The 16939-nt window shown below is 38.8% G+C and overlaps 2 protein-coding genes across 4 annotated transcripts; one reads left to right on the top strand and one right to left on the bottom strand.

The window, feature by feature from the left end:
* Positions 1 to 636: 636 nt before the first annotated feature.
* Positions 637 to 9384, top strand: LOC113739985 (LEAF RUST 10 DISEASE-RESISTANCE LOCUS RECEPTOR-LIKE PROTEIN KINASE-like 1.2). Of its 2 annotated transcripts, none has more exons than XM_027267439.2 (4): positions 637 to 1484; positions 7788 to 7823; positions 7937 to 8197; positions 8285 to 9384. In XM_027267439.2, exons 1-4 carry the CDS (start codon positions 698 to 700, stop codon positions 9211 to 9213), a joined length of 2013 nt encoding a protein of 670 aa, XP_027123240.2. In that variant the 5' UTR covers positions 637 to 697; the 3' UTR covers positions 9214 to 9384. The 2 variants fall into 2 exon arrangements, with proteins under 2 accessions (XP_027123240.2, XP_027123241.2); XM_027267440.2 differs by lacking the exon at positions 637 to 1484 and adding an exon at positions 6244 to 7515.
* LOC113740116 (LEAF RUST 10 DISEASE-RESISTANCE LOCUS RECEPTOR-LIKE PROTEIN KINASE-like 2.1) lies at positions 8187 to 15341 on the bottom strand. Of its 2 annotated transcripts, none has more exons than XR_011812953.1 (4): positions 13189 to 15340; positions 11955 to 11993; positions 10571 to 11867; positions 8187 to 9318 (listed from the first exon to the last, which is right to left on the bottom strand). XR_011812953.1 is itself a non-coding variant. In XM_072045694.1 (4 exons), the coding sequence occupies exons 1-3, from the start codon at positions 13958 to 13960 to the stop codon at positions 10741 to 10743; spliced, it is 1938 nt and encodes a 645-aa protein (XP_071901795.1). In that variant the 5' UTR covers positions 13961 to 15341; the 3' UTR covers positions 8187 to 9318; positions 10728 to 10740. The 2 variants fall into 2 exon arrangements, 1 of the variants encoding a protein (XP_071901795.1); XM_072045694.1 differs by having other exon boundaries at positions 10728 to 11867; positions 13189 to 15341.
* Positions 15342 to 16939: the final 1598 nt, after the last annotated feature.

Raw genomic sequence — 16939 nt, forward strand, 5'->3', positions numbered from 1 at the left:
ACACTTTAATCCAAACCATGAGGGGGTTATGTATAGCTTTTGAAATCACATGGGGGTTATGTGAAAAAACGCTAAACCACAGGAGGGTAAAGTGAAGTTTGTGATACGATGTATGTGAACTTAAAAGGCGATCGATAATATAAAAGATGGGTTCAAAAATATGTTTATGATACAAGTAAAATATTATTTGAAAAAATTTGACACCCAAACAAACCTTTAGTCCGGCAACATTTCAAATGAAAGTTCCAAACACTTTCTCTCGATTCTTGGCTATGCTAGGTTGTATCTTGGGTGCCAAAATGGACAGAAATTAATTTTAGTAGCATGGATTTCCTATATTTGACTACTTGATAAACATCTACTCTTTTTTTTTTTTCTTGCCTTCCTTTTGCCAAAGGTTCACCAATTAGTACGGTGGACAATTTATAAATTAGCATAACTTTCACCATCCAAGTTGCACTAAAATCCCAAACACCTATTCAGCCATCTACCATTTCTACCCCTATTTGGACAAAGTTACAATTTGTCAAACTTCAAAGGCAGCAAGTCAAAGAGAATTTGCTGTCACTATGAATCTATGATACACGAACCCCACCCCTACTCCCCCACGGATCCCACCAAATTTATATTTTATAAGCAGCCATAGACAAAATAACATCCCAATCCTTGTCCAAAATCTTCATTCAAACATTTCAACATGCCCCATCAACCTCTCCTCTTCCTCCCTCTTCTCCCTTTCTTCATCTCCTTCGTTTTCATGAAATCATGCGCCGGCAATAATAACTCCTCCATTTGGCCACACTGTCCGGCGTCCAAATGCGGTAACATTGAAGTCAAGTATCCATTTTGGATTAAATCCAACGATACGGCCATCCAATACTGTGGCTATGAAGGCTTCGGCTTAGACTGCACGCCATCTTCAGTTCCCGGCAATTATAACCTCACTCTTCACCTCCCCCCCGTTGATTTCCACGTACAAAATATAAACTACGCAGATTACAAGCTAACCCTTGTCGATGCCGATGCCACAACAAACTTATCGTGCCCAAGACCACGCCACAACCTTACTCTTGAAGACTTGCCATTAAACTATACCACACAAGATTTGAACCTCACTTTTTACTTCAACTGTACAGTTGCTCGCCTTCCTTTTTCTGCTTATCCTGTGGATTGTCTGAAGTCTGGTGGGAACATGTCCTTTGTTTCATTAGAAACTGGTACTAATTCTGATCCTGATTGGTTTAAGTTCTGTGAGGAAAAAGTAGTAGTAACAGTGACTAAAGAGGAGATTGAAGGGGTGATTAATTGGAACGCTAATGGTATTTGGGAGAGTACGTTCGCTGGATTTGTGCTTGATTGGTATAGCGGATTTGAGTGTGCCGGGTGCGAGAATTCTGGTGGGCGCTGCGGCCACAACAACACCACCACCGAGGAGTTCTTGTGTTTTTGCAATGACGGCACAATTACGCATGATCACTGCAAAGGTACGCTGCACTTTCTCGAGTCTATTGAAAAGTTTTTTACAGTGACAATAATGTTGTAAGAAATATCAATCCTTTGCCATAGTGTTATTTATACGCTTTTCCTTTACCATCGCGTTATTACCTTTGCTTAGAATTACAAGACTTCGTTAATTTTAATGTATGGTCCCCCTGCGAGTGACCGAAAAAGTACAAAAGAGAAGGTTTACAAGAAATTTGCAGGTGGGAGTTTTGCAGAATTAGATAGTTCCAGCTGTGAGATTAAAAATCAGCCTCACACGCAAACATCCAAAGTGCATAATCATTAGGATAAAAGCATTGAAAATATGCAAAGTGCTATCACTTTGGATATGCATCCGGTTGAGGCTGTGCTAAGCCTAGTACTTGCCTATATGACCAAGCCCACAAAAGGGGTAGTACATGGACAAATTCAGAGTCAATGGCGTTTTTTGGCTTGTCATCAAAATGGTTGGCAGAGAAAATTGAATCTTGCAATAGAGTAATTTCATCTCCACCTGATTTTCACCTCCTAAGTACTAGTAGCATGAACTGTGAAGTCAAAACACAGCCTTGCATTGACTTTTCTTTTTTTCCCCCTTGTTTTGAACTTTGACAACTTTTAGTTCAGTTGATTTGGTTCTCTGAAAGTTTCAAGTACCCTGTATCCTATAGGCGGCTGACAAGGCATATATAGAAGGGCAGAAATAAATTTGTTGGTAACGGGAAAGCATAGCTAGGTAAGGAGGTGATGGTGTTTCCGGGGTGAAACCGAAGTTTAAGGCGGGCGAATTCTTTGACCAGTTGTTTAAAAGCGGACAATGCATGCCGCCAAGTTGATTAGTCTGAGCTGTCAGCATCGGAAGTCTTTTATTCGGCTGATTTAGCGATGTTCGGTGAGTTCGGATTGAATATTAATTAACTAATTAATCAAAGACAAAACCCTTCAACTTACAGCTGTTTTTTCTACTCTTATTTATGCATTCATACCCTTCAACTTTTCCAAATTGTTAAATTTTCTCGGTCAAAGTCCAAAAACCTTGTGTGGAACGGAATTGGTCCTATCCCCAAGAAACACCTGCTAAAAGTATTAAAATAAAACAAAATAAATTCTCAATCTCGAAAAGGTTAATACTTTTTTTTTCTTTTTGCTGATTTTAAAGAGAATCCAATTAGCATGAAGCAGTCCGCCTTCTGGTTTCCTTATTCTCATGTACATTCTGACTCCTTTCTTTGTCAAATACAATTGCCTAGTCAACCTTTGTACATTTGAAAAATAGGAGTTGTTACTTAGTACAGGCAACCTTACCATTCCCTCTCTTCCTTTGAATAGTGTTCGACTTTCTCCAACTATTGTTTTCTGTCTACATCAAAATCAACATCCTTCTTCATATATGATCGTACCAAGTCCGATTTCATATTTTCCCTCAAAACCAACAAATTTAGGAAATGCATAATCAAAACCATCCTTCCCTACTGCTCCACTCAATCTCAGCCATCATATTCATCTTGATCATTTCCTCAACATCCTTTGGCGATGAAGATGAACTATTCTTGAATTGTAATGCCCTCTTCAGCTGTGGCAAGAATTTTCCCAACATCACCTATCCTTTCTGGGAAGGCAATAAGTCTCAAGAACGCTGCCTACCAGGAATTGAGGTCGAGTACCACCAAGATGATCATCATCTTACTACAGATATCAGTAGTCAAACTTTTCGGGTTCTTAGCCTCAGGATTGCCCGCGATGATCTTTGGGATGATGTTTGTCCTGAAAACTACCAGAGAACGTCCATTAATCCATCCCTTTTTCGCCCTGGACCTGATGTCCAAGATATTACCTTGTACTATGCTTGTGATGGTAATGTTGAAACTTTCTTGCACCGGTAATGGTCATACAAAGAATGGGTTAGCTCTATTTGTTGAGGCTTCAATTGAGAGATTCGAACCGGACGTTAGTGTCCCTGTTATGATAAGGGAATTAGAGCAATTCATAAGCAATGCATCACTGAGCTTACAGGAGCTACTGAATCAGGGGTTCAAATATCAATTTGAAGTACAATATAAATAGCACAGCTTGTTAGTTTGTGAGAGATCAAGCGGGTAGCGTTGGTCTCGGACAAATTCAACTTCACCTACCTGCCTTTGCCCCGATGGAACTCCTCAATTCATATGCTCTAGTTATGGAGGTGTGTGTGTCTTTAATTCTTTCTATCTGCCATCATGTTCAAATATTTGCTAGTTTCTAGTTAATAGAACTGTCCCCTAAGGAACAAGGTTTTCTCAGTTTGAAGGAACCTCAAACGAGATAGCTGGTTTTGTGTCTTCTAGGCCTTGGATAAAATGATTAATGGCAAATCTAGATAGCTGGTTTTGTGTCTTCGGGTTAATTAATTACTGCGCTTTCTTTACAATCATAAGCTAAATAAATCTCTAGGGGCCAAAGGCCAAATCAGCCAATCTGGACTGCGGAGGAGCTGAACAAACCGTATATACGAGATACTGACTGATACACTTCTGCCGTTGCACATTCATAAAATTGGCATAGCACTAATAGGATAGGATGCAGAACTTTTTGCACTCGTGGCTTTAGTACTTTAGTGTTTGTTGGCCCTGTACCAGGTTGACATAGGTGGACTGAAAATTGCAGTTAATAATTTTCAAAAGAATTAAAACATATGGAAGTTCTAACTCATCAGTGAAAGTTTATGATTTAAATAAGGTAAGGAGCAATATGTTGTTGTGTTTTGTGAAATTTAGGCTCAATTGGCTTAGTTCCATTCAATGTGGTATGTTTCAAATAGTCAAGTGCATGCTTGGGGGTTCTTGGGGACCGTATCAATACAATCTTTATAAGCTTCCTCCTTCGAATGAAATTCAGTAGGATTCAAAGAGGCCATGTCTTCATTCATAGGATGCCAAGTACCAGAATCAATCGAAAAGTTCGATTCTTCTGAACTATTCATTTTCAAATGATATCCACATTTAAATGATTTCTTGAATCTCCATGCTTAGCTTATTGAATCTTCTTGTTCTATAACTTCTAAACCTTAGTTGGCTCTGAAGTCTGAAAATGTCCACTGTCCGTGGATGGGATCTTCTGGGATTTCTTTAATCCCTTCATCTTCCTTTCTCCTAGAATTTTGGGGTGATAGTTGTATGGGCCTAATTGTATAGCTGATGGAGCTAAGGTGGGCTTGGTCTCCAATTTAAGTAGTGGGTTTTCAGCAGCCCAACAAGTGTAATGGGTAACACCAGGCTCAAAGGCTTTGCCAATAAGTTAGCATTCGTTAATCAATCTTATGCAAATTAATTGTAACTCTCTTAGACTTGAGATTTTGGACGAAAAGTTTTAGGCCCAGATCAAACTGGGAATGGATCTTTTTGATGGCCTTGTCCCTGGAACCAAGTAGACGAGCTTGACAAATCATTGACCCAAAAAAAAAAAAAAAAAGTTGTAATTTTCTATCCATTTTTCATCATTATCACTTCTCCATGTTGACTTACAAGCACAACTCTTTTATATTTATCCACTATCTATTTCTAACAATCTTTAAAATTACACATACCAGCGGCTATCTTTTTCTGTTTCCTTTATTTATGTTTTCTTGTTTTCAAAAATTACTTCAACCCATAGAAATTTTCCCTTTTAATACTCTAATTTTGAAGAAAAATAAAATTTGCAAATATTTTTTAATTTTATTCGTTGCAATGTGCCTCTAAGATATTGCCTTAATAAAAGTAGGGCAGTAGACTTTGCATTTTAAATCTACTTATCATATTGCGTCATAAAATGATTCTCATGGTATGGAAAGATGCCATCTCAGTTTGACTTTGGTGACACTTGGGACAATAATCATTCTTGAGTTCACATACTATGCTGTCTATGCATCATTTTTATATCACAATCTTTGTCATCATAATGTGATCATTAATGTGTTTGGATTGCCATTTTTTCTTAAACAATTTTTACAGTCACATCTTTTAATCATCTTTTTTATTTTAAATATATTAAATTTTTATAATTCTTTTTTTTTTAAAAAAAATTTCTAAAAATAACAATTTGAATGGGCTCTTAATTGTTGAAGATGTCCATGGTAGACACTAGACATGCTTTAGAAGTTCACAAGTCACCTGTAGTGAGCACGTAGGCACAGCCGAATAGCTATCAAATCATTCCATGGGAAGAAAACAAATACCTGCTATTACATCTTTCCCGGGATCGGAACTTACCGGAAAAGCAAGATAAAGCCAGGACAGAGAAGAGTTGCGTAAGCGCGTGGTCGTCTTTGTCCAAGTAAACGGTCATTTTCCAGTTCCATGATTAAGCCCCATGTGAAAAGGTTGACCAGGGGAGCTTCCTCCATCCTCATTTCGTCCCTTTCGGTTCACCAACCCAATCCCTGAAGCGAAGTCGTGCATATGAAAGAAACTTTTTGACGTTTTATATTTATTAGTTTGTTCGTATCTCCATCTGCAATTGGTTTCCCATCACTAGTTTGGACTTTTTATAGGATATAGTAGTGTTTGTAAACGTCATTGGCCTGAATTGTTCTCCACTCGGTCACGCTTCAACCTTTGCTCATGGACCATCTATGCATTGGCTTTTTAATTTTTGTTATTATTAGGGAAAAGCAATGAGCATTTGTAACTGTGAAAAAATCCGAGGTTTCATCATGCTAGTCAATGCATAAAAGATTTTTTACTGCTTAAACTTAGGCCTTGTTGTTTTTTTTGGGGGGGGGGGGGGGGGGTTGTGGTTTGATAATAGAGAGTAATAAAGAGTGAGATCAAGGTTAGGAATAGGGGTGCAAGGATTAAGTATTCCTTATTTTTGCTGGGATAATATTCCAAAATTTTTAACCAACAAGAAGAAGTCTTGTACTAGGGTATTCATGAAGTCAAACATCGTGTCATCTTGGTGGTCTATCATTCACCTGCACCCCGGTTGAATGATAGACCATTTGCTTTTGAATAATTATTCTCTTGGTGAATAATTATTCAAAAACAAGAGGTGGTCTATCATTCACCTACACCTCATTCACCAAGAGAGAGATAATTATTCTTTTGTTTTTGCTTAAAGTCTTGAAGAAAAATTTGTCCTTCTTCTGAAGAATGTCAAACCTCAGTTCGTAAGGTACAACAAACCAAAGGCGAAGCTAAGACTTCCTTTTGAAATTTGATCAAGGCAGCTGCTTTTTGAATTTTGATGCCAATGCTTCCTTGCACTCCAGTGCCTAACTTCATACATCCCTTGGCTCTCTTCTGCTGTTTTCTTTCTTTTCCATACTAATGGATCATAGAACTTCCTACAAATGTCATTGTATTCAAATTATAGCCATTCTCTTCACTATTTTGATGGATGGAATTGCATGCTTTTACACAAATTCAAGTGCTTGCGAGCCTCAAAACTGTGGGAATGGATTGAAGATAGAATATCCCTTCTGGATTCCAGGCAGGCAAGAGTCATATTGTGGCTCACCAATGTTCAATGTCACCTGCAGGGACAGAAACCCCATCCTGAAAATCTCTGATGATGATTATATCATCAGGGACATATTTTACACGAATGATTCAATTTTGCTATCTCCAGCTGAGTTGTATAATGTTAGTGACCAGTGTCCAGCCCCACAACATAATTTTAGCACCGGAGGAACTCCATTCAGCTATGGCCCTGAAACTGTGGATCTTTTCTTCTTCTACAATTGCACTGAGCCGTATCAGGAAGAGACATACCCCTTGGATTGTGCTTGTAATGCTAGTCATCATGCTTTTGCTGTTTTCCATACTGAAATCCTTGATCACCGGAACCATTCAGAACAGTCATGTCAGCCTCCAGTGAATGCGCCAGTAGCTACTGACAGCTTGAATAGATTGTTAGCGATGAATTATACTGATGTTTTGAAGAAAGGATTTGTTCTGCAGTGGGATGGAGATAGCTGCAGCAAATGCAGGAGGAGTGGAGGGGAATGCGGTTCCTATTACGATGATTTTGTGTGTTACTGTGATGACCATATCCATCCAAAAACCTGTGATGATGGTAACAACAGTAGAGCTTACTAGGATAAACATAACTTTTTGGACATTCAATACAAGTATTATTGGTTGAATGCTGTCTATTTCAATACTTGGATCTATTTAGTGTGTTGCTTGAAAAACAATCCTTTTCTTGCTGTACCTAAAGTTATGGAATTAATTGTGCCCATCAACCCTCATGCGTTGGTGCTATTCAGCATGATTTACCATGTTACCAACAATTGAAATCTTTCCAAATGGTACTTACATATTGTTCCGTATGATTGAATACTGCAGGTGGAGGGTCAAATTTGCGACTGAAGATTGGAATTGGTAAATCCCCTTCCTCCTTGGACTGAGTTTTTGTCCCTTTCTTTAACTATTTCGTTTATTTAAGAGTCAATAACTATAAATAATTCCTTTTAAATCCTACAATTTCCTTGCAGGCTTTGGTGCTGCTGCAGGGAGTGCCCTTATTCTTTGCGTTATATTCTTTGTCTATCAACGTAGGCATAAAAACCGCGATTCTGGTTCAACGTTGATATCTCGAGACATTTCTTCCTATTCCTCTTCAGTGATAGATCCTGAAAGGGCTAGCGGCTACCTTGGAGTGCACATCTTTGCTTACACCGAACTAGAAGAAGCCACTAATTGTTTTGATCCGAATAAAGAGCTTGGAGATGGCGGCTTTGGCACTGTCTACAAAGGTGAGCAGACATGAATATTACTGTATGCCTGATCTTTATGGGCATCACAATTTGATTGACATATATACCAATGCACATTTTGGCTAGGCAAACTGAGAGATGGGCGTGAAGTTGCTGTGAAACGATTATATGAAAGCAACTTCAAAAGAGTTGAGCACTTCAGGAATGAAGTTGAAATCTTGACACGCTTGCGCCATAGGAACCTGGTTTCTTTATATGGATGCACTTCTCGCCACTGCCGTGAACTCTTGCTTGTGTATGAGTACATTCCTAATGGCACCATTGCTGATCATCTTCACGGTCCATTAGCAAGGCCCGGATCCCTTCCATGGAGTACTAGAATGAACATCGCCATTGAAACTGCAAGTGCATTGTCCTACCTACATGCCTCTGATGTTATCCACCGAGATGTTAAGACCAACAATATCCTCCTGGACAACAATTTCTGCGTTAAAGTAGCAGATTTTGGTCTATCTCGCCTCTTCCCAATTAATGCTACACATGTTTCAACTGCTCCACAAGGAACTCCAGGATATGTAGACCCTGAGTATCATCAATGCTATCACCTTACAGATAAGAGTGATGTCTTCAGTTTTGGAGTTGTGTTGATTGAGCTCATATCATCAATGCCAGCAGTAGACATCACCAGGCATCGGCATGAAATAAATTTGTCAAACATAGCTGTTCACAGGATCCAAAACCACTTGTTGCATGAACTTGTGGATGATAATCTTGGATATGGTTCAGATTACAAGCTGACAGCAATGATTGAGGATGTAGCAGAGTTAGCATTTCAATGTCTACAATATGAGAGGGACATGAGACCGACTATGCAGGAGGTTCTACAAGCACTGCTGGAAATCCAAAACAAGGATTACAATGCAGAAAAGAAAGAAGAAATGGATAATCAAGCAGATGACGTTGTATTGTTGAAAATTAATCAGTTAACTAGCTCGCCAGATTCAATCCTTACAAATTCAGTGAGCAGTTCAACAACCACTAGTACCAGTACCTGAATATCTGCCTGGCTTTCCCTAACTAGTCGCATGTATGTCATATCCCTTTTGTGATTTTTGAATTTTGCTTGCTTCGATCTGCCAGATATTTGCACCTTAAAGGAGCTGTACATATAAGGATGTAGCAGCATTAGTTAAATTGATTCCACTCATTCATTTTTGTCCTACAAATTAACATGTATCCAATGCACCCATTTTCATCTCTTATGTTGATGCTGTCCACTATGGAAACTGCAAACTATGTCAGTTAGCCATATATATACCCAAGAGCAAAACAAAATTCTGTCAACTGTTTCATCAAGTGAGAACAACTGTTCCAGAGCCGTTACATCTACCAAAGTTCAAGTTAAATGAAAAGGAAAGTGTTGGTTTTTTGGGGCATGAACTAAGAAACAACACCTTAGTGTTGCAAAAAAAGCTTATAAGAGACTTGTATTGAAGGTGGAAAATGAGCTTTTTGTTCTACATTCATCAACTCACTATTTATAGTGATTACATGAAACAAACTAGCAAAATATCCAACTAACAATTATCCTAGAAATCTCAACAAAATATAATCTCCTTCTACTAGCAAATCTTATCTAAAATATCTGTTAACAAACCAACATGATCTTTTGTTAACAAATATCCTTATTTTTCTAATAACTAAATTATTTTGATATCAAACATAATCTAGCAAAATATGTAGGAAAAGTTGCATATCTCAACAGAAAGTCATTATTATTGTAATTGCAGAGCTCTAATTTTACATTTTAGAGGCTACCAGAGTTTGTGTTTTTCCATGGTTGAGGCTACAAATTTAGGGGACTTTAATCTGATTGAAAGAGTCCGGTTCTACGTAAAATCATTTCAAGGTGTGTACCATGTAGCAAAAATGTAAATCATGTGATTGACTAAAATGATTATTAAAAGGTTTGACATATCAAAATCGACCTGCATCTATTGAAGAATCTGCAAAATTTTCTTTTTATTTTTTAAGGACTGTTTTTATCCCATCTGCCCCGCAAAGATGGATATGTTAGAACCAAACTTTACTAACAATTTCAATTGTTCCTAATATTAGAGGAGTTTTCTCGAGTGACACACTAATTTTGCACACAGAAAGTAGGAAACCACCAGAGGATTAAAGGAAAAAATGAGATTATCAACTGAAAAAAAGGAAATAGTACTTTTCTCACATTAAACCCACAGATCATGGCATCTTGCCCCAAATTATGGGCTGTAGCGTTACGAAATCTATAGCAAAGTAAAGGAATTTTTTTTTTCTTTTTGTCATTCTCCTACTATCTTGAATTTAAATGCCAGAAGTCCGTAAAAATCAGAGACTTTGTCATCCAGTCAATTTTCTTGTGCTTACCAGTGATCAAAAGATACAATTATTGCAGACTCAACTAGTGAAGTTTGGGTTGATTGACGAACTTTTTCAAATCCGCATCCACGTGTTGCATAACTTCTCCTTGATGCATCAAAGATCGCAAATATGAAAAAATGTCTACTTTAGGCTTAAACCTTACAGTTCTGTTATGCTTATCTGGTGCCAGAATCAGCTGGTGAACTTGAAGAGGTAGGTAAAATTGTTTGTGGCAGCAATGTCATGTCCAAAGATCCTTCTTCTGATCTTGAAGGTGAAGAGAAGAATGGTTTTGGGGGAACTTCCAACGACATTAAGCTACCTTCCAGCATATCAATAACCTTGCTCATTGTCGGCCTATGCAATGGATTAGTCTGTATACACCATAGTCCTACCAATATCATCTTCCTTGCAATGTCATTTTCTTCTTTTGTCATAATATGACCATGCAGTTTTAGGTCTCCATCAATCAGAACTCGATCATATAGCCAATGTGGAAAATATGCCTCACTTGAATTGCTTAATTGAACGTTTATTGCATTTTTCCTTCCTCCAGCCATTTCAAGGATCATCATACCATAACTGTAGACATCAGATTTATAGGAGACTCCACCAAAGTTCCTGCAAAACACTTCAGGAGCAATATAGCCAATTGTTCCTCTAGCTCCTAACATCGACACAATACTCTCTCTTCGGGCGCACAACTTTGCCAGTCCAAAATCAGCTATCTTAGGACAAAATTCTTCATCAAGAAGAATATTTTGAGGTTTTATGTCGAAATGTAAAATGCGTGTGTTGCAACCTCCATGCAAGTAATGAAGTCCCTTAGCTATCCCAATTGCAATTTCATGCACTCTCTCGAAACCCAAGCGGGGCTCAGACTCATGATGGATATATTTATCAAGCGATCCATTTGGCATGAATTCATATATGAGAGCTCTTTTGCGACTATCAAGGCAAAATCCTAGAAGAGTGACAACGTTAACATGGGAAGTTCTGCTGATGCTTGCAACCTCATTAATGAATTCCTCGCCATTGCCTTTGTTGGTTCTCAGGACTTTTACTGCAACAGGACGTTTGTCAAAAAGATTTCCTCTGTAGACCTCACCATACCCTCCTTGACCAAGTTTCTCTTTGAAGTAATTTGTCATTTTCTTGATATCAGAGTAGCTGTATCTTCTTGGTTTGAGAGATACAAATTCCTTGATGAAGGCCTCGAGTTGTTTATCATTTTTCCTTTTCTTATAATAACGGTAGCATATTATTGAGAAGGACAGTATTCCCACTCCAGCCATCATTGCTCCTGCAACCACAGAAGGGATACTGCTTAATATTCTTTAATCACTGATATCGGCAATTCCTTTGAAACAATGATGGAAAGATAACATACCAATGAGCACCTTCAACAAACGACCCAAGTCATGAGCACCTGCAAGACTAATACAATGTCAGTAAGGAAGAGCTAAGACAAGTGACAATTGGTCTCATTTAAGGTTATTTGGCTGTTCTTCTTTGTACTTGGTACTTTAACCATTTCGAATCCATTTGCTAAGTCATGAAGTAGCTACAGAAAATTCTGATATCTCAATCAAAAGCGAAAAAGAGACACGGGTTGCTGGTTAAGTATACATTCCAGCAATTCTATAGTAGGATAACAGGACAGACAGCAAAACACCTTTGTGAATTTTAACAGGAGATTCTGATACATATGCATAGCATGTTTCGTAAACCTCTCTCTCTCTCTCTCTCTCTCTGGCATTAAGTCGAAATTGCAGAGGCTAATTGGCCCCCCAAAAAAAAGGGAAAAAAGGTCAACCGACTTAACACTAACAGATTAAATTGAGATACTACATAATCTTAACGGTAATCGTGTGTAGTACAGGATTTACACACTGTAACTTTGCGTAACAATAGAAAGTTGTACAATTTGGTTTCGGAAAAACCTTGTCCGCCGCCTATAGGATACAGGGTACTTGAAACTTATAAAGAACCAAATCAACTGAACTAAAAGTTGTCAAAGTTCAAAACAAGGAAAAAACAAAAAAAAAAAGGTCAACGCAAGGCTGTGTTTTGACTTCATAGTTCATGCTACTAGTACTTAGGAGGTGCAAATCAGGTGGAGATCAAATTACTCTATTGCAAGATTCAATTTTCTCTGCCAACCATTTTGATGACAAGCCAAAAAAATCCCCATTGACTCTGAATTTGTCTATGTACTACCCTTTTGTGGTCTTGGTCATATAGATAAGTACTAGGCTTAGCACAGCCTCAACTGGATGCATATCCAAAGTGATAGCACTTTGCATATTTTCAACGCTTTTATCCAAATGATTTTGCACTTTGGATATTTGCATGTGACGCTGATTTTTAATCTCACAGCTGGAACTATCTAATTCTGCAAAACTCCCACCTGCAAATTCCTTGTCAACCTTCTCTTCTGTACTCTTTCGTTCTCTCGCTGGGGGACTATTTATTAAAATTAATGAAGTCTTATAATTCCAAGCAAAGGTAATAACGCGATTGTAAAGGAAAAGGGTATAACACTATGGCAAAGGACTATATTCCTTACAATATTATTGTCACTGTAAAAAACTTTTCAATAGACTCGAGAAAGTGCAGCGTACCTTTGCAGTGATCATGCGTAATTGTGCCGTCATTGCAAAAACACAAGAACTCGGTGGTGGTGTTGTTGTGGCCGCAGCGGCCACTAGAATTCTCGCACCCGGCACACTCAAATCCGCTATACCAATCAAGCACAAATCCAGCGAACGTACTCTCCCAAATACCATTAGCATTCCCTTCAATCTCCCCTTTAGTCACTGTTACTACTACTTTTTCCTCACAGAACTTAAACCAATCAGGATCAGATTTAGTACCAGTTTCTAATGAAACAAAGGACATGTTCCCACCAGACTTCAGACAATCCACAGGATAAGCAGAAAAAGGAAGGCTAGGAACAGTACAGTTGAAGTAAAAAGTGAGGTTCAAATCTTGTGTGGAATAGTTTAATGGCAAGTCCTCAAGAGTAAGGTTGTGGCGTGGTCTTGGGCACGATAAATTTGTTGTGACGTCGGCATCGACAAGGGTTAGCTTGTAATCTGGGTAGTTTATATTTTGTACGTGGAAATCAACGGGGGGGAGGTGAAGAGTGAGGTTATAATTGCCGGGAACTGAAGATGGCGTGCAGTCTAGGCCGAAGCCTTCATAGCCACAGTATTGGATGGCCGTATCGTTGGATTTAATCCAAAATGGATACCTGACTTCAATGTTACCGCATTTGGACGCCGGACAGTGTGGCCAAATGGAGGAGTTATTATTGCCGGCGCATGATTTCATGAAAACGAAGGAGATGAAGAAAGGGAGAAGATGGAGGAAGAGGAGAGGTTGATGGGGCATGTTGAAATGTTTGAATGAAGATTTTGGACAAGGATTGGGATGTTGGGCCTGTTTGGAACCTAAGTTTTTTGAGAGTTTGTCTAAAACTTTACTGTAGTGCACTGTAGAAGTTTTTGAAAAAATTTTATAGAAGTTTTTGTACGGTGAAAAATTTTATAGAAGTTTTTGTAAGGTGAAAATTTTTTTTTTCATTTTCTTTTTTTTTCTTTCTTTTTCTTTTTCTCTTTCTCTTTCTTTTTCTTTCTTTTCTTTTTCTTCTTCTTCCCCGTTACCTCCGCCACCCCCAGCAGTAACTCCACCAATGCCACCTCCCGCCACCCCTCTCCTCCCTTTCCCCTTCTCCTCCCCTCCCCCCGCCACCTCCCTCTGCACCTTATCCCTCTACCCCGCCACCCCCTTCTCCTTCCCGCTTCTCACCATGCCTGATTTCTTTCTTTTTTTTTTCACATTTTCCCTCTCCCTCTCCTCCCCTCTCCTCTCCTTGCTCTTGCCGGCAGATAAAGCAGCGAAATGATTTTTTTTTTTTGGCAATTTTCCTTTTTCCCCTAACTCCTTGCAAGGTTCTTATATACTTGCATGATTGATGCTAAATGCTAATTACCCCGTTGCGAGGTTTTAGTGTGTCGCTTGAACATTCAAGATGGGGAAAGAGCTGCGTGGTGGTGGTGCACCACAGCCACTGTGGTTGATTGAGACTAGCAGAAGGAGGATTCGATGAAGATTTCCCAAGTGCAAGGACGACCAATTTTTCTGCAAAGTTTTAAGTGCAAACTACTTAAGAGGACCTCTGCCGTATCTTCTTGGTCAGATTTTTTAAGTTGGTAGCTGGCAGAGAAACAAACACAGCGGCCTGCAAGTGTGATTTTCTGGGGCAAAAACCAATGAAATGATTCTCTCGCGACCAGATCGGGCAGAGGGGAAGGGGAAGGTTGGTGGGGGAGACGCAGGGAGAAAAAAAAAGACAGAGGGGGAGGATGGCTGGGGAGGAAGAGGGGAAAAGGGAAAAAAAAAAAGAAAAAGAAGACCGGCACCGGAAGAGGTGATCGGTGCCGGAATCGGTGGCAAAGGTTGTGGGCGGCGACGAAGGTGGTGGTGGGGGAGGAAGAAGAAGCTTTGTGGGAATGGAATTTTTTTTTTTTTTTGTGTTTTTGGATATTTTAAGTGTGTAGGTTAAAAATTTTGATAAGTTTTTAGGGTTCCTGTAGCAAAAGTTGTTAAAAAACTAGTATAATACAAACTTGCTAAAAAACTAGACTTCCAAACAGGCCCGTTATTTTGTCTATGGCTGCTTATAAAATATAAATTTGGTGGGATGCGTGGGGGAGTAGGGGTGGGGTTCGTGTATCATATTGACAGCAAATTCTCTTCGACTTGCTGCCTTTGAAGTTTGACAAATTGTAACTTTGTCCAAATAGGGGTAGAAATGGTAGATGGCTGAATAGGTGTTTGGGATTTTAGTGCAACTTGGATGGTGAAAGTTATGCTAATTTATAAATTGTCCACCATACTAATCGGCGAACCTTTGGCAAAAGGAAGGCAAGAAAAAAAAAAAAAGAGTAGATGTTTATCAAGTAGTCAAATATAGGAAATCCATGCTACTAAAATTAATTTCTGTCCATTTTGGCACCCAAGATACTACCTAGCATGGCCAAGAATCGAGAGAAAGTGTTTGGAACTTTCATTTGAAATGTTGCCGGACTAAAGGTTTGTTTGGGTGTCAAAATTTTTTAAATAATATTTTACTTGTATCATAAACATATTTTTCAATCCATCTTTTATATTATCAATCGACTTTTAAGTTCACATACATCGTATCACAAAAAGTGCGATAGTATTTATTCCAAATAATACTCTATCCAATATATGTTACAAAGTCCGTATATGAAAAAATCGACCTCTAGAATGCAAAAGTTTTTACACGAAAAATCTTCAAGAACCCATAAAGGGGGGAGACAAAATAACTAATACTACACTGTTTTTTGAGGCCAGTTGGAAATTTTCAAATTTTCATTTTTCTTTTCCGGTTTTTGCCCCTACCGGGGATCAATTAATTGGTTTTTCAAGGTTTAAAGATCAATACATGTCAAAAATAAAAATAAAAAGATCAATAGTGGTGCCTTCAAATATATATTATAAGTGAAGGGGTGAATGGAGTCAACTCCGCAGATGAAAGGAATGCATGTCAACAGTCCACGCGGCCACTTGAATCAATCCAAAAACAACACACACCTCCATTCTAAGTACTCCTTGGAATATATTATTATTATTAAGTGTTCATATGAAAATCTGTTTTGCATCTTCTGCCGTATTAAATAAAAGTGGTCCATGCCCTGTCGGGGTTTCAATCCCACATCGGTATTAGGGGGGTTGGGGTTGGGTAGATAAGTCCCTGTGAGGACCTCAAAAGTTGCCGGCTTTTGAGATTTCTCACGGGATCTAGGTTTATTTGCGTAACTCTTACTTTCAGTAAGAAAATGTAAGAAAGAAACTCTCTAGGGGTCGGTCAACAGGACAGGGTTCGTGGGGGGTCTTTATTCCTTAGCAGTGACGGCCCACTGGGCTTGCCTCTGTCGGGGTTTCAATCCCACATCGGTATTAGGGGGGGTTGGGTTGGGTAGATAAGTCCCTGTGAGGACCTCAAAAGTTGCCGGCTTTTGAGGTTACTCACGGGATCTAGGTTTATTTGCGTAACTCTTACTTTCGGTAAGAAAATGTAAGAAAAAAAAAATAAAAGTGGTCCATGTGATTGAACCTTTTTACTTTTCTCCAGTGAATGAATTGAGACTTGATCCGATGAGTGAAGAAATTTGGCAAAATTCATTGATCAATTCCATCTTAGCGTCCAAGAACAAACAAAAGTGCCCAACTTCTTCGTTATTTCCTTGAAGCCGATATTTGTTCTCTATTAGTAGTTGAATTGGTAAAAAGGGGCAATTTCCTCGTACAAAACTTGAAGCCACATTAGAAGAAGTCGTCTTC

The sequence above is a fragment of the Coffea arabica genome, chromosome 4c (assembly GCF_036785885.1).
Source record: "Coffea arabica cultivar ET-39 chromosome 4c, Coffea Arabica ET-39 HiFi, whole genome shotgun sequence".
Taxonomy (NCBI): Eukaryota; Viridiplantae; Streptophyta; class Magnoliopsida; order Gentianales; family Rubiaceae; genus Coffea; species Coffea arabica.

What these genes read in the sequence shown, in the direction of transcription:
- LOC113739985 (XM_027267439.2), top strand. Translation starts at nt 698, where the DNA reads ATGCCCCATCAACCTCTCCTCTTCCTCCCTCTTCTCCCTTTCTTCATC. An exon ending in TACGCATGATCACTGCAAAG is followed by an intron (nt 1,485 to 7,787) that starts GTACGCTGCACT and finishes TGAATACTGCAG; the next exon opens with GTGGAGGGTCAAATTTGCGA. An exon ending in GCGACTGAAGATTGGAATTG is followed by an intron (nt 7,824 to 7,936) that starts GTAAATCCCCTT and finishes ATTTCCTTGCAG; the next exon opens with GCTTTGGTGCTGCTGCAGGG.
- LOC113740116 (XM_072045694.1), bottom strand. Translation starts at nt 13,960, where the DNA reads ATGCCCCATCAACCTCTCCTCTTCCTCCATCTTCTCCCTTTCTTCATC. An exon ending in TACGCATGATCACTGCAAAG is followed by an intron (nt 11,994 to 13,188) that starts GTACGCTGCACT and finishes TTAGTCTTGCAG; the next exon opens with GTGCTCATGACTTGGGTCGT. An exon ending in TTTGTTGAAGGTGCTCATTG is followed by an intron (nt 11,868 to 11,954) that starts GTATGTTATCTT and finishes CTGTGGTTGCAG; the next exon opens with GAGCAATGATGGCTGGAGTG.